Source organism: Pteronotus mesoamericanus, unplaced genomic scaffold (assembly GCF_021234165.1).
Source record: "Pteronotus mesoamericanus isolate MK-2021 breed Mesoamerican mustached bat unplaced genomic scaffold, CSHL_Meso_final scaffold_36, whole genome shotgun sequence".
Classification (NCBI taxonomy): domain Eukaryota; kingdom Metazoa; phylum Chordata; class Mammalia; order Chiroptera; family Mormoopidae; genus Pteronotus; species Pteronotus mesoamericanus.
The window spans coordinates 6,089,308-6,101,379 of record NW_026555313.1 but is presented as its reverse complement, the minus strand read 5'-3'; the positions used below and the strand labels follow the sequence as shown (position 1 = coordinate 6,101,379).

The following is a 12,072-nucleotide window of genomic DNA, read 5'->3' as shown; positions in this document are numbered from 1 at the left end:
CCTTGACCTCCCAAATATTCATTAAAATTATATTAAAATATGGAAAATGTGTGATGTGGGCCCCTTTCCCACAAATCAAAAATGTCATTGTCTTTAAGCATATAATATAACTGAAGAGAAATTTGAGATTCTAAATGTTTTATTTGTAGATGATATGCTTCTTCTGCCTGAATGTGTTTCTTAATCCTCAAATTTCAGTAACTTCATCCACACTTTCTTCTATCTTAATCCATTAATTTTTCCTGAAACAGAGTAATCTCTGGTTAATCTGAAAATGTAACTCTCCTTACAAATTAGCTAAGTATTCTCTTAATATTGCTTTCAAAGATTTTCTTGTTTATGTTCTTTTCCTTTTTCATGGCCCCCATTAATAACCTGTAGGTTGTCTCTATTACTTGTCCCCCACACCTGTCTTCTTTACTCACTTTAATTTTAATTCTTTTATACCCCATTTGGGGATTTTTCTCAAAACCTCAAAGTTTGAACTTCATGTTACTTGTTTAGTTTTTTTGCACTTGTAGTTACCCTTTTTTATCCTTCAAATAAGATTTTTGAACTTATACTAACTCTATTTATTATTTTTTAAATTTTTTTCTCTGTCATCGCTCACTTTATCTTGTGTTTTGTAATTTATTTCAACTCTTTTCTGATGTTGTGTTTCTCTTCTTTGATTTCTTAAAGCTTAGGTGCTACTTTATCTTTGAAATGCAGTGAAAGGATTGCTCAAGTCCATTTCCTATATACATTCTTCCTCCAACTTTTATTCATTTGATTTTTTGCATTTATCTTTCTACAAATATTTTGTTAAATTCCATACAATATGCCTGCTGCTTATTACACATTTAAGTATATATAATTCTACCTAGGCTTGCTATTTGACTAATTGTCAGCTGGTTTCCCTTGGATTCCTTCCTGGTTTGATTATCACCTTATAATTTAAGCTAGAAGACTAAGAGTCCTAGCTATTTATTTGATATGGAAGAGAAAAACAGTGGGTGGGGACATAAATGTAACTTTGATAGAAAGGTGTCAACAACTGAAATTTTAACACATATGTGAACACCTCCTATGAAAAATGCTATATCCTATACCCTAGATTGTGTTTTATTCTGAAGGAAAATTCCCCTTAGACTTCTTCCTATTTTTCAGGGGTGGAAGTCATATGGCAGGAGGCCATATCACTGTCAGAGCCCTTGTGGCAAACAGGTTTTTGTTGATATATGCAATTATTGATTTATTAAAATTTGAGCATCACTACTTTATACAAAGTGCTTGTGCTAGCATCAAGGAACTTATGTTTTAGTTGATGAAAGAGACAATACATAACATAAAATATTAACCTGATAGAACATGATAAATTCTAAGAAGAAAAAAGAGAAGCAAGGTAGACGGTGTTAAGGGCTTGTATACATTTGCTTCTGCTCAGTCAAATATGATCAGTAACTGTAAAAATAATTCCCAATTTTTTATTACCTCTCTCTACCTCTGGTTTAGTTTGCCCTTCAAATTTAGAAGATCGAGTCATAGGGAAAAAGTAATTTGTGTGGTCATATGGTCTTCATCTAGCTGTCTTTTGCCATTCTATTATAAAAATAGACCTGAAGACTTATATTCTCTGCTTTCCCTGTAGCCTTCATATACCTCAAGCAAATGCCCTCTCACTCACCACTTTCAACATATATTAAGATACTATATGGGTTTAGTATATATTCTAGTTTCTGTATTTTAGTCTGTTGATCTATATGTCTATTCCCATGTTAATATTAATATAATACCACCATGTTTGGATTCCGATAGTATTACTACATAAATTTTAGTATTACATAACATGGCAAATACATATAGTAAAAATGTAGTTACTCTTTTAACAATTCTCCTGGCTATTCTCACACACATTTATTCTTCTCAATGAACTGTTAAAGCATCATTTCCAGTTTTAAAAAATATTGGATTCTGCAGAACAGCAAAAAGAAGAAAGAATCCAAAAAATGAAGATAGTGTAAGGAGCCCTTGGGACAGCTTCACGTATACCAACATTCACATCATGGGGTGCTGGAAGGAAAACAGAGAAAGTAAGAAACTGAAAACCTATTTGAAAAAAATAATGACATAAAACTTTCCTAACCTGGTGAAGGAAATAAACATACAACTCCAGGAAGCACATAGAGTCCCAAACAAGATGAACCCAAAGAGGCCCACACCAAGAAACATCATAATTAAAATGCCAACAGTTAAAAACAAAGAGAGAATCTTAAAAGCAGCAAGAGGAGTTGGTTACCTACAAGGGAGCTCCTATAAGAGTGTCAGCTGATTTCTCAACAAAAACTTTGTAGACAGAAGGAATTGACAAGAAATATTCAGGGTGATGAAAAGCAAAGACCTACAACCAAGATTATTCTACCTAGCAAAGCTATTACTTAAAAATCAAAGGACAGATGAAGAGGTCCCCAAACAAGATAAAGCTAAAGGAGTTCATACCACCAAATCTGTATTACATGAAATGTTAAAAGGTCCTCTTTAAGAAGAAGAAGGAAAAAAATTAAAAATACAAACAATAAAATGGCAGTAAATACATATCTATCAACAATTGAATAAAACAAACAACAAACAAACAGAACAAAACAGACTCATGGATAGAGTACATTTTGATGGTTGCCAGATGGGAGGAGTTTGGGGGGATGAGTGAAAAAGGTGAAGAGATTAAGCACAAATTGGTTGTAGCAGAACAGTCATGGGGATGTAAAGTACAGCATGGGGAATATAGTCAATAATGTTCTAATAACTATGTATGGTGTCAGATGAGTGCAAGATTTATCAGGATGATCGCTTAGTAAGTGATCTAACGACTGGAGTGTACACATGAAACTGATATGTTTTTTAAATGTTTTCTATTGTTGTTCAATTACAGTTGTCCCACATTTTTCTCCATTGCTTTCTTCTGCCGCACCCCACCCCCCGACTCCCACAGTCAATCCCTACCCCATTGTCCATGCCCATGGGTCCTCTATACATGTTCCTTGACATGCCCCTTCTCCTTATTTCTCCCATGGTTCCTCTCTTTCTTCCCTTCTGGTCACTGTCAGTTTGTTCTTTATTTCCATGTCTCTGGTTATATTTTGCTCATTTGTTTTTTTTATTGATTAGGTTCCACTTATAGGTGAGATCATATGGTATTTGTCTTTCATTACCTGGTTTATTTCACTTAGCATAATGCTCTCCAGTTCCATCCGTGTTGTCACAAAAGGGTAGGAGTTCCTTCTTTCTTTCTGCTGCAGTATTCCTTTGTAGAAATGTATCACAGTGTTTTGATCCACTCATTTACTAAGTGATGGGCACTTAGGCTGTTTCCAGCACTTGGCTGTTGTAAATAAAGCTGCTTTGAACAATGGGATGCATAGGTTATTTTGAATTGATATCTCAGGATTCTTATGGTATATCCCAACAGTGGAATCACTGGATCAAAAGATGCAAATAAATAGAAGCATATACCATGTTCATGGATTGGAAGAGTTAACGTCAGTAAAATATCCATACTACCCACAGCAATCTATAGATTCAATGCAATCCTTACCAAAATACCAATGACATATTTCATAGACATAGGACAAATATTTCAAAAATTTATAAGGAACCATAAATGACCCTGAATAGCTTCAGCGATTTTGAGAAAGAACAAAGTAGGCAGGATCACAATACCTGATGTCAAACTATATTACAAGGCCACTGTACTCAAAATAGTCTGGTACTGGTATAAGAACAGATACATAGACCAATGGAACAGAATAGAGAACCCAGAAATAAACCCATGTCTCTATGGTCAATTAATATTTGACAAAGGGGGCAGGAGCATAAAATGGAGTAAAAATAGCTTCTTCAATAAATGATGCTGGGAGATCTGGACAGCTACATGCAAAAAAATGAAACTAGACCACCAACTTACACCATACACCAAAATAAACTCAAGATAGATAAAAAAATTAAACATAAATCATGACACAATAAAAGTCCTGGAGGAAAACATAGGCAGGAAAATCTCAGATATTCCAGGCAGCAATATTTTCATGGATACATCCCCTAGGGCAAGGGATACAAAGGAAAGAATAAACAAATGGGACTTCATCAAATTAAAAATCTTCTGCACGGCTAAAGAAAACATCAGCAAAATGAAAAGGGAACCAACTGTATGGGAAAATATGTTTGCCAATGTTACCTCAGACAAGGAAATTCTTTTGAAATTTATTTTGGGTATAAGACTCTCTAAAGTCTGATGAAAGTGTAAAACACTTGCTCTAGTTTTCAGAGAGATTCCAGGATTTCATAGTGTAGTCAAATCCTGATAAAAGTAATGGAAAGAGCATGAAAAAGGGAGAGGAGGTTAAAGTAAATTAGAAGGAATACCATTTTAGAGTTATTATTGGAGAGAGGGAATGGGTAAGTGTATGTTGTATTGTTTGTTAACTGTAGTACTTTAGGGGTGGAGGGAACTTTCAAAAACATTTAGTTCAACTTTTGTGCTCTTTCCCACAATCTCTTGCTTATACCTCTTTTCCAGAACCCCACCAAATGAATGTGCAGCCCCTTCCTGAACTCCTGAACCTCCGAGCACTATAATGTAACACTGGGCCTACCATCTTCTCTCCTCTTCCTTTTCTCAGTCTACAAATAGAGTTAATAAATACCTACACTTCAAGACTGTTGTGAAGCTAAATGATACAAATATAAAATTCCCAGCATATAGTAGATACTCCTTAAATGTTACTTTAATTGTTTAACTTTCCAATTTTGTCTAGAAATTTATTAGATACAATTAATCTTTTATAGTAGAAAATCTGGACAAAGTAAAAATAGTCATTTAAACTTTTTTATTTGCCCTGATCTAGCAGCTTTATTTCCTTTAAAATTCCCATACCACCCAAATGTTACTTCCCTTCCCTCTAGTGATTCATTCCTTCCCCAGGGAGCCCCAACTGATCTCTTTAAACACTTCAGAATCTTTTTTGTATATGGATCCTGGCATTTGTTTCCCTATCACCTACAGGTTCTAGCTCACTTCCTAGGGAAATTTGTGGCAAGTGTTATCCTATTCTTTATGGAGAAACCTGAGCAAAGGCAAATGCTTAGAGAGACTAGGCAGGTAACATAATTGTGTAGAGGAACAAGACCAAAGAAACCGGACCAGTAGCCAACTACCAGTCTGTGGTAGGAACTGAGGCATATTGGAATGCCCATGTGCCATTCAAAAGCAGCAGCTGCAATTCAGCACTAACAGATTACTACCATCTAACTAATTCAGAGACATTTTCATAACTTTGGAAACCATTGTATGAGCCAAATAAAATATATCTATGAGCTAGATCAGGCATGAGAGTCATCAGAATGAAACTTCTGTTTAGAAAATTGCAAAGAGTTATGCCTCCCTTACTGTTTTTTTCCTGGTTAACAAGCACAGCCACTTTATACTGTTAAGCAGGCTATGCTGGGCATAGAGTGGGTGGGGGCTGAAATCCAGCCTGTCCCCTGATCACCAGGATTTTCTCTAATTGACCCCAAGGCACCTGTGAACTTGCATCAGCCCAGCTGAACATCCTGGTCGCCTTCAGCCACTCTTCGTGACACAGCTTTTCTACTTACCTCACCATCAGACTTTTTTTCTTCATAACACAGCACAATTCATTAAAATAGAAATTCTAGACATTGTCTAGAAATACAAAATGTGGTCTGATCAGCACAGGGTGTCAACTATCTCTTCCTTTAATTTAGAAAAGAAATTCTTCATTTTGGGTTATTAAGACTTCATAGTGTTCATATATTGATTTCAAGGCATTTCAAGGAATCTACAAACCCATTTAAGATTGTGTTCAAGATTTTGTGGTGTTTGCATATGTTTATGTATATCTTTTAATAGATTCTTAAAGGAATAAAACCCAAAAGAAGATTCAGCTTCTACTAAAGACTTTCAATTAATGTAGTCTGTAGTGTTAGGTTTTGGGAAGCAGTCCCATCAGAATATTGACCAATGCTGAGCTTAGTTTCTGCTAGAAGCCATTTTTCTTTTCTTATATGTTGCTGCAAACCCATAATCCCCTACTGCTTATTGTTGTAATTACCTACACCACCCTAACCCAATTAATGCTGGTGTAATTAATTCTTTAATCTCAGTCTAAGACCTAACCTTTTTATTTTTTCAATTTTATTATTAGATAATTCTAAAACCTATAATATTACGATTCTAAGACTTAAGAAAATAATACCTGCTCAAAGATTCAGTTGATGTGTTATTTATGTTAACTTTTTTTTCTTCTCTGCAGGTCGAAAGTTTAAAAAGTTCAATAAAGTCAGAGTTATGAGAGCACTAGATGCTGTGGCTCTCCCACAGCAGGTGGGCATTCCTAATGAAAACCAAGCACTGAGCCAGAGAATTGCCTTTTCACCAAATCAAGAGTTACACTTGATGCCCTCGCTGATCAAACTGCTAGTGAGCATTGAACCAGATGTAATCTACTCAGGACATGACAACAGCAAACCTGATACTTCTAGTTCTTTGCTGACTAGTCTTAATCAACTAGGCGAGAGACAACTTCTTTCAGTAGTCAAGTGGTCCAAAGCACTGCCAGGTAAGAATCATTTGTAAATTCTAGCATTTAATAAAATTTTTACTATGTTTGTTATACTAGTTGATTGTTAAATAAAATAAGTCTGTGCAGTAAATTAACTATAATGTGAACAGCAATTATAGTATGTGTTTCAGCCGTTCAAAATATTTATCTAGGATCCTAGATTATCTGCTATTTGTCTAGGACCCTGCTATGTGCTATTGAGATACAACAGATGTAGATAACACTCTGAATCTTATTCATGAGTCAAGAATTACATACATCAAACAGTTAAAAAACAGCACAAGTTTATGTGTTCAACGACAGACATCGTAGTAGTTCAGAGAAAGACAATTGACCATCTACTTAAAAATGTCTAGTTTGTTCTAAACCCTAATTTGACCAAGCCACATGGGTTTGAAATAAAACTGAACAGATCTATTATACCATAAATCAAAATAGTACTCAGAGTACAGGAGGGTATCTACAGGCAATTGAGAAGCAAAATTCCTCAAAATAAATGAATAATTTTGACAGAAGTGAACCGCCAGTAATTATTTTCCCTAATTTCTTCCCAAGCTAAGGGGGTGCCAATTAGAATTTAAATCATATCATCATGTAAGGATTTCAGTCGCATAATTCTGTTTTTGCTCCCTGAGCACCATTTTACAGGAGCAAAGAGATTGAAAAAATTAGAAGGATATAGTTCTCACGTGGTTCAATCTTAGATGGCAGAGCCAGGACAATATGTGGGTAGTAATTGTTTGTGGAAGTGTTAATCCTGTAATGAGAAATAGGACTTTTTAAAATTATATTCTCTTTACATGAATAATATTTTTATACTCCTTTAGACCAATTTATTTTTTCTAATATGTGATCAAAAATTAAACATATTATGTCATTTTAATCTCCAAGTAAATTCAATAGCCTTTTAAAAATATAATTTCTTCCCAATTTGCCTTAATATATTTCTCAGTTATTCTACCTGAAAAGGTTGAAATACAATAAATGAATTGTTATTGAAAAATTCAAGGTTACATGAAACATAAAGAAAAGCAGATGCCTGGTTGTTGAATATCCTTTAGAAAATACATGTTAAGAAAAATTAATAAAGTTCACTCTTCCAATGGAGATAAAGCAATTTTATAGAAAAATCAAAATGCCAGGTTCTTATTAGCATCAGTCTTGTTGAAAGGCCTTGCATATAATATTTTTTCTATTAGAAAAGTTCTGGATATTTAAAACTTACAGTAAAGTACTTATCAAATATGATAGATCTTTATTAAATAAAAATGTTACAATAGGATTTTTTTTCTTTTTAAAAATGAGTGTTTATATTTAACTTTTCTCAGTTTGTTATTTAGAGAAGATAATTTCTTTGATTTTTGTTAATATAGTTTATGTTTCTTTTGTTGGTGTTTGGAGGTTCTTTACTGCTTAAACAGATTCTTCTATTGGCACAGTTAGAAAATAACCAGCTATAATTTAAAAGATAATTTTTATTCACTTTGGATAAAAGCTAAGTGAGCTTTTCACATTGAAAGCCTGTTACCTGTCAAGATTTTTAACTTCTGCACACCTTCAAAAAAGGTGAGAGGAAATTTTTAGATTTTGTTTGGTGGCAACTTTTTTAATGTTGTAAAATGTATTTAGTGTAAGTAAAAGGAATGATGGCATCACCTATCACTACTGTTTTCATTAACTGTACAATAAGGAAAGAATTAAGATCATCAAAGCATAGTGTGCCACATAATCTTTTAAACAATATTTGCATAGCCTGTGTTCAGGGAATAACTCAGATGAATGAAAGATGAAAGCAGTTAATGAACCAGAGTGAAAGGATTTGGATAGACATATGTATGGAAAGTAATACGGTATCATTAGCTTCTCAAAACCTTTCAGTTGACTGAAAACCAGAATACAGATTTTATGGACTAGATTCATTCTATAAATGTTTATTGCATACGTGCTATGCCCAAGACCTACAATTAAGCAGTGGTGCTTGGACAGGAAACCAGAAGCCTGTGTTCATGGTGTAAATGCATTTTGACAGAACACATCCCAGAACCTGGTCATCAGTTTTGCGCATAGAGAACTTACTTTATCCAGTCACTCACATGTTTCTTTCTTTCATTTTTTAATGGTATCATATTACTTCAGGTGTACAACATAGTGATTAGACATTGATATACCTTAGACATTTATGAACTGATCACCATTAATATATCTAGTATCCATCTGGCACCATACATAGCTATTGCAATATTATTGACTGTATTCCCTATGTAGTACTTTATGTCCCATGATGATTTTTTTAAAGATTTTTAAAATATATTTTTTAGAGAGAAGAGAAGGGATGGAGAAAGAGAGGGAGAGAAACATTGATAAGAGAGGAAAACATTGATTGGTTGCCTCTCACATGCCCCTGACTGGGGACCTGGCCTCCAACCTATGCACATGCCCTGACCAGGGACTGACCTAGTGACCTTTCAATTTGTAGGTTGGTATTCAACCCACTTGGCCACACCAGCCTGGGCATCCCATGACTATTTTTATAACTGGAAGTCTGTACTTCTAAATCTCTTTTAGAATTTTCAACATTTCCCCACACCCTCCTATCTGGCAACCATCAGTTTGTTCTCTGTATCTATGAGTTTGTTTTTGTTTTGTTTTGTGGGTTCATTTATTTTTTAGATTCCACATGTAAGTGAAATTATATGATATTTGTCATTTTCTGTCGGACTTATTTAACAGAATACCCCTTAGGTTTATGTATCCATATTGCCACAAATGACAGTATTTTACTCTTTTTTGTGGCTGAGTAATATTCCATTGTCAGTATGTACTATATTTTCCTTATCCATTAATATGTTGATGGACACCTAAGTTGCTTCCATAGCTTGGCTATTGTAAATAATGCTGCACTGAACACAGGAGTGCATATAACTTTTTGTTTGTTTTAATTATATTTCATTGATTATGCTCTTACAGTTGTCTCAATTTTTTCCCTTTTGCTCCCATCCACCCAGCACCCACCACTCTCTTAGGCAATCCTCATACCTTTGTTCATGTCCATAGGTCATGCGTATAAGTTCTTTGGCTACTCCATTTTCTATTCTATACTTTACATCCCCATGGCTATTCTGTAACTACCAATTTGTACTTCTTAATCCCCTCACCTCTTCACCCGTTCCCCCACCTCCCCCTCCCATCTTGCAGCCATCAAAAGGCTCTCAGTATCTGTGATTCTGTCTCTGCTCTTCTTGTTTACTTAATTTTTTTTTACACTATCCTTGATTTTTTGGATTCTTTTTTCCTCCTGTTGTTCTGATTGGATGTCTTTTTCTTCTTTATGTTCCAAATCATTTATTTGATTCTTTGCTTCATCCACCCTGTTGTTGATTCCCTGCAAATTGTTCTTCATTTCATTTTGTGTCTCCTTCATTTCTGATTGGATCATTTTTATGCTACTCAAATAACAATAGAGTTCCTTGAGCATCCTTATAGCCAGTGTTTTGAACTCTGTATCTGATAGATTGCTTATTTCCACTTTGTTTAGTTTTTTTTCTGGAGTTTTGTTTTTTTTTTCTTTTATTTGGGCCATATTTCTTTGTCTCATTTTGGTAGCTTCCCTGTGTTTGTTTCTATATATCAGGTAGAGCTGCTTCAACTTCCTGTCTTGGTAGCATGGCCTAATGTAGTAGGTGTCCTATAGAGTCCAGTTGCACAGCCTCCTGTATTCCCCCAGCTGGGTTCTCAAGGTATGCCCTCATGTGGGCTGACTACTCCTTCTTCTTGTAGATGAGTCTTGATTCCTGTCGGCAGCTCAATGAGAAAGATTTACCCAGTCCAGACAACTGGAAGGCTGGCTGTGATCCATGCACAGCAACCACCTTCCTCCGTGGCTTGTGGAGGTAGTTGGGTGGTGCTTTCATTTGGTCTGTAACTGTCCATAGGGGGCATAAGATCTGGTGTTTCCAGGTGGTGCAAGTCAAGATCAGCCTCCACCTGTGTTCTGTCTGGGGCTGCTTGGCACAAACTGTAAAGCGATTTGCAGGTGGCTGCTGCTAGTGCCAGGCCTGAGGCTGCTCAACAAGAGGTACAGAGTCTGGGCTCAGCTATTGATATTTTGGGCAGATTTAGGAAGGTGTAAAGCCTGTACACAGCACAGGCCTTCATATGGAAAAGCCACTGTTACCAGCTTGGATGGATCTGTAAGTTGAATGGTGCAGACCCTTAGGTAATTGTCAAGGCAGGGCTTACTGTGTGACCCAGATTAATGATGATTCAGATATAGTGCTGCTGTGCTGTGGCTCTGTGTAGGGGAGAGCTCAGAAAAGTTACAATGGCCACTGTCTGCAGTTCTGCCTGGGAGGAAGCCCTCCCCCAGATCTCTCCCTGAAGCAAAACACTTCATTTCCTCCCTATGTGCCATTGGTGCCCTATGTGCCATTGGCTGCTGCCTCGGTGCTGGAGCCCAGAGGGAGTGAGTCTGAGTAAGTCCATGTGCAGTGGGAGGCCCTTGAAGAAGAGAGGCCTGAGAATCCTGCAGTTTCTTCCGCTGACCCAACCCTCACTGGTTTTCACAGCTAGAAGTTATGGGGACTTACCTTCCTGGTATTGGGACCCATGGCTGGGTGGCCTGGTGTAGGGCTGGAATCCCTTGCTCCTGGGATATCCATCTTTTTCATACCCACCACACGTGGTTGTAGGACCAGCCCATTCTGCATCTCTGCATCTCCACCCCTGCATCCCTCCCACCCTTCTGGACGAATGTGGTTTATTTAATTCCTTAGTTGTCAGACTTCCATAGAACTTGATTTTCTGATGGTTCTGAGTGATAATTTTGACTTGTAGTTTAGCCGTAACTTTACTGTGGTTCTGCAGGGATGTGTGCTGCATTTATCTACACGTCCATTTTGACTGAAAGTCCAGTCTTTTTAAATTTATTGGGACTTGTTGTGTGGCCTAGAATGTCTATCCTGGAAAATATTCCATGTACATTGAAAAGAATGTATGTTCTACTGTTTTGTGGTGGCATATTCTCTACGTATCCATTAAGCTCTTCTGATCTAACCTATCTTTTAAGGATGCAGTCTCTGCTGATTTTCTTTCTGAGTGCTCTATTTATTGATCTAAGTGTGGTGGTAAAGTCTCCCACTATTATTGTATTATTGTTGATCTCTTCATGTCTGTTCATATTTGCTTTATGTATTTAGGTGGTCCTATGTTGGGTGCATAGATGTTTGCAAGAGTTATCTCCTTGTTGAATTGTTCCATTTATCATTATGTAATGCCCTTTTTTGCCTCTTGTTATAGACTTTGTTTTAATCTATTTTGTCTGACATAAGTATTGCTACCACAGATCTTGTTTCATTTCTATTTACATGAAATTTCTTTTTCTGTCTTATTCAGTCTCTGTGAGTCTCTTTTAGGTAACATATGGGTGCTCTTTTTTTATATAGTGAGCCACCCAATG

The 12,072-nt window shown here is 36.1% G+C and overlaps 1 protein-coding gene across 2 annotated transcripts in view; it reads left to right on the top strand.

The window, feature by feature from the left end:
- PGR (progesterone receptor) overlaps positions 1 to 12,072 on the top strand; it is a 79,659-nt gene that overhangs the window by 47,181 nt on the left and 20,406 nt on the right. The window contains exon 4 of one of the 2 annotated variants that reach the window (XM_054592536.1): positions 6,309 to 6,614. The exons of the other annotated variant lie outside the window; for it this stretch is intronic. Coding sequence (XP_054448511.1) covers positions 6,309 to 6,614 — 306 coding nt within the window. The remainder of the gene's footprint in view (positions 1 to 6,308; positions 6,615 to 12,072) is intronic. 2 annotated transcript variants of the gene reach the window in all.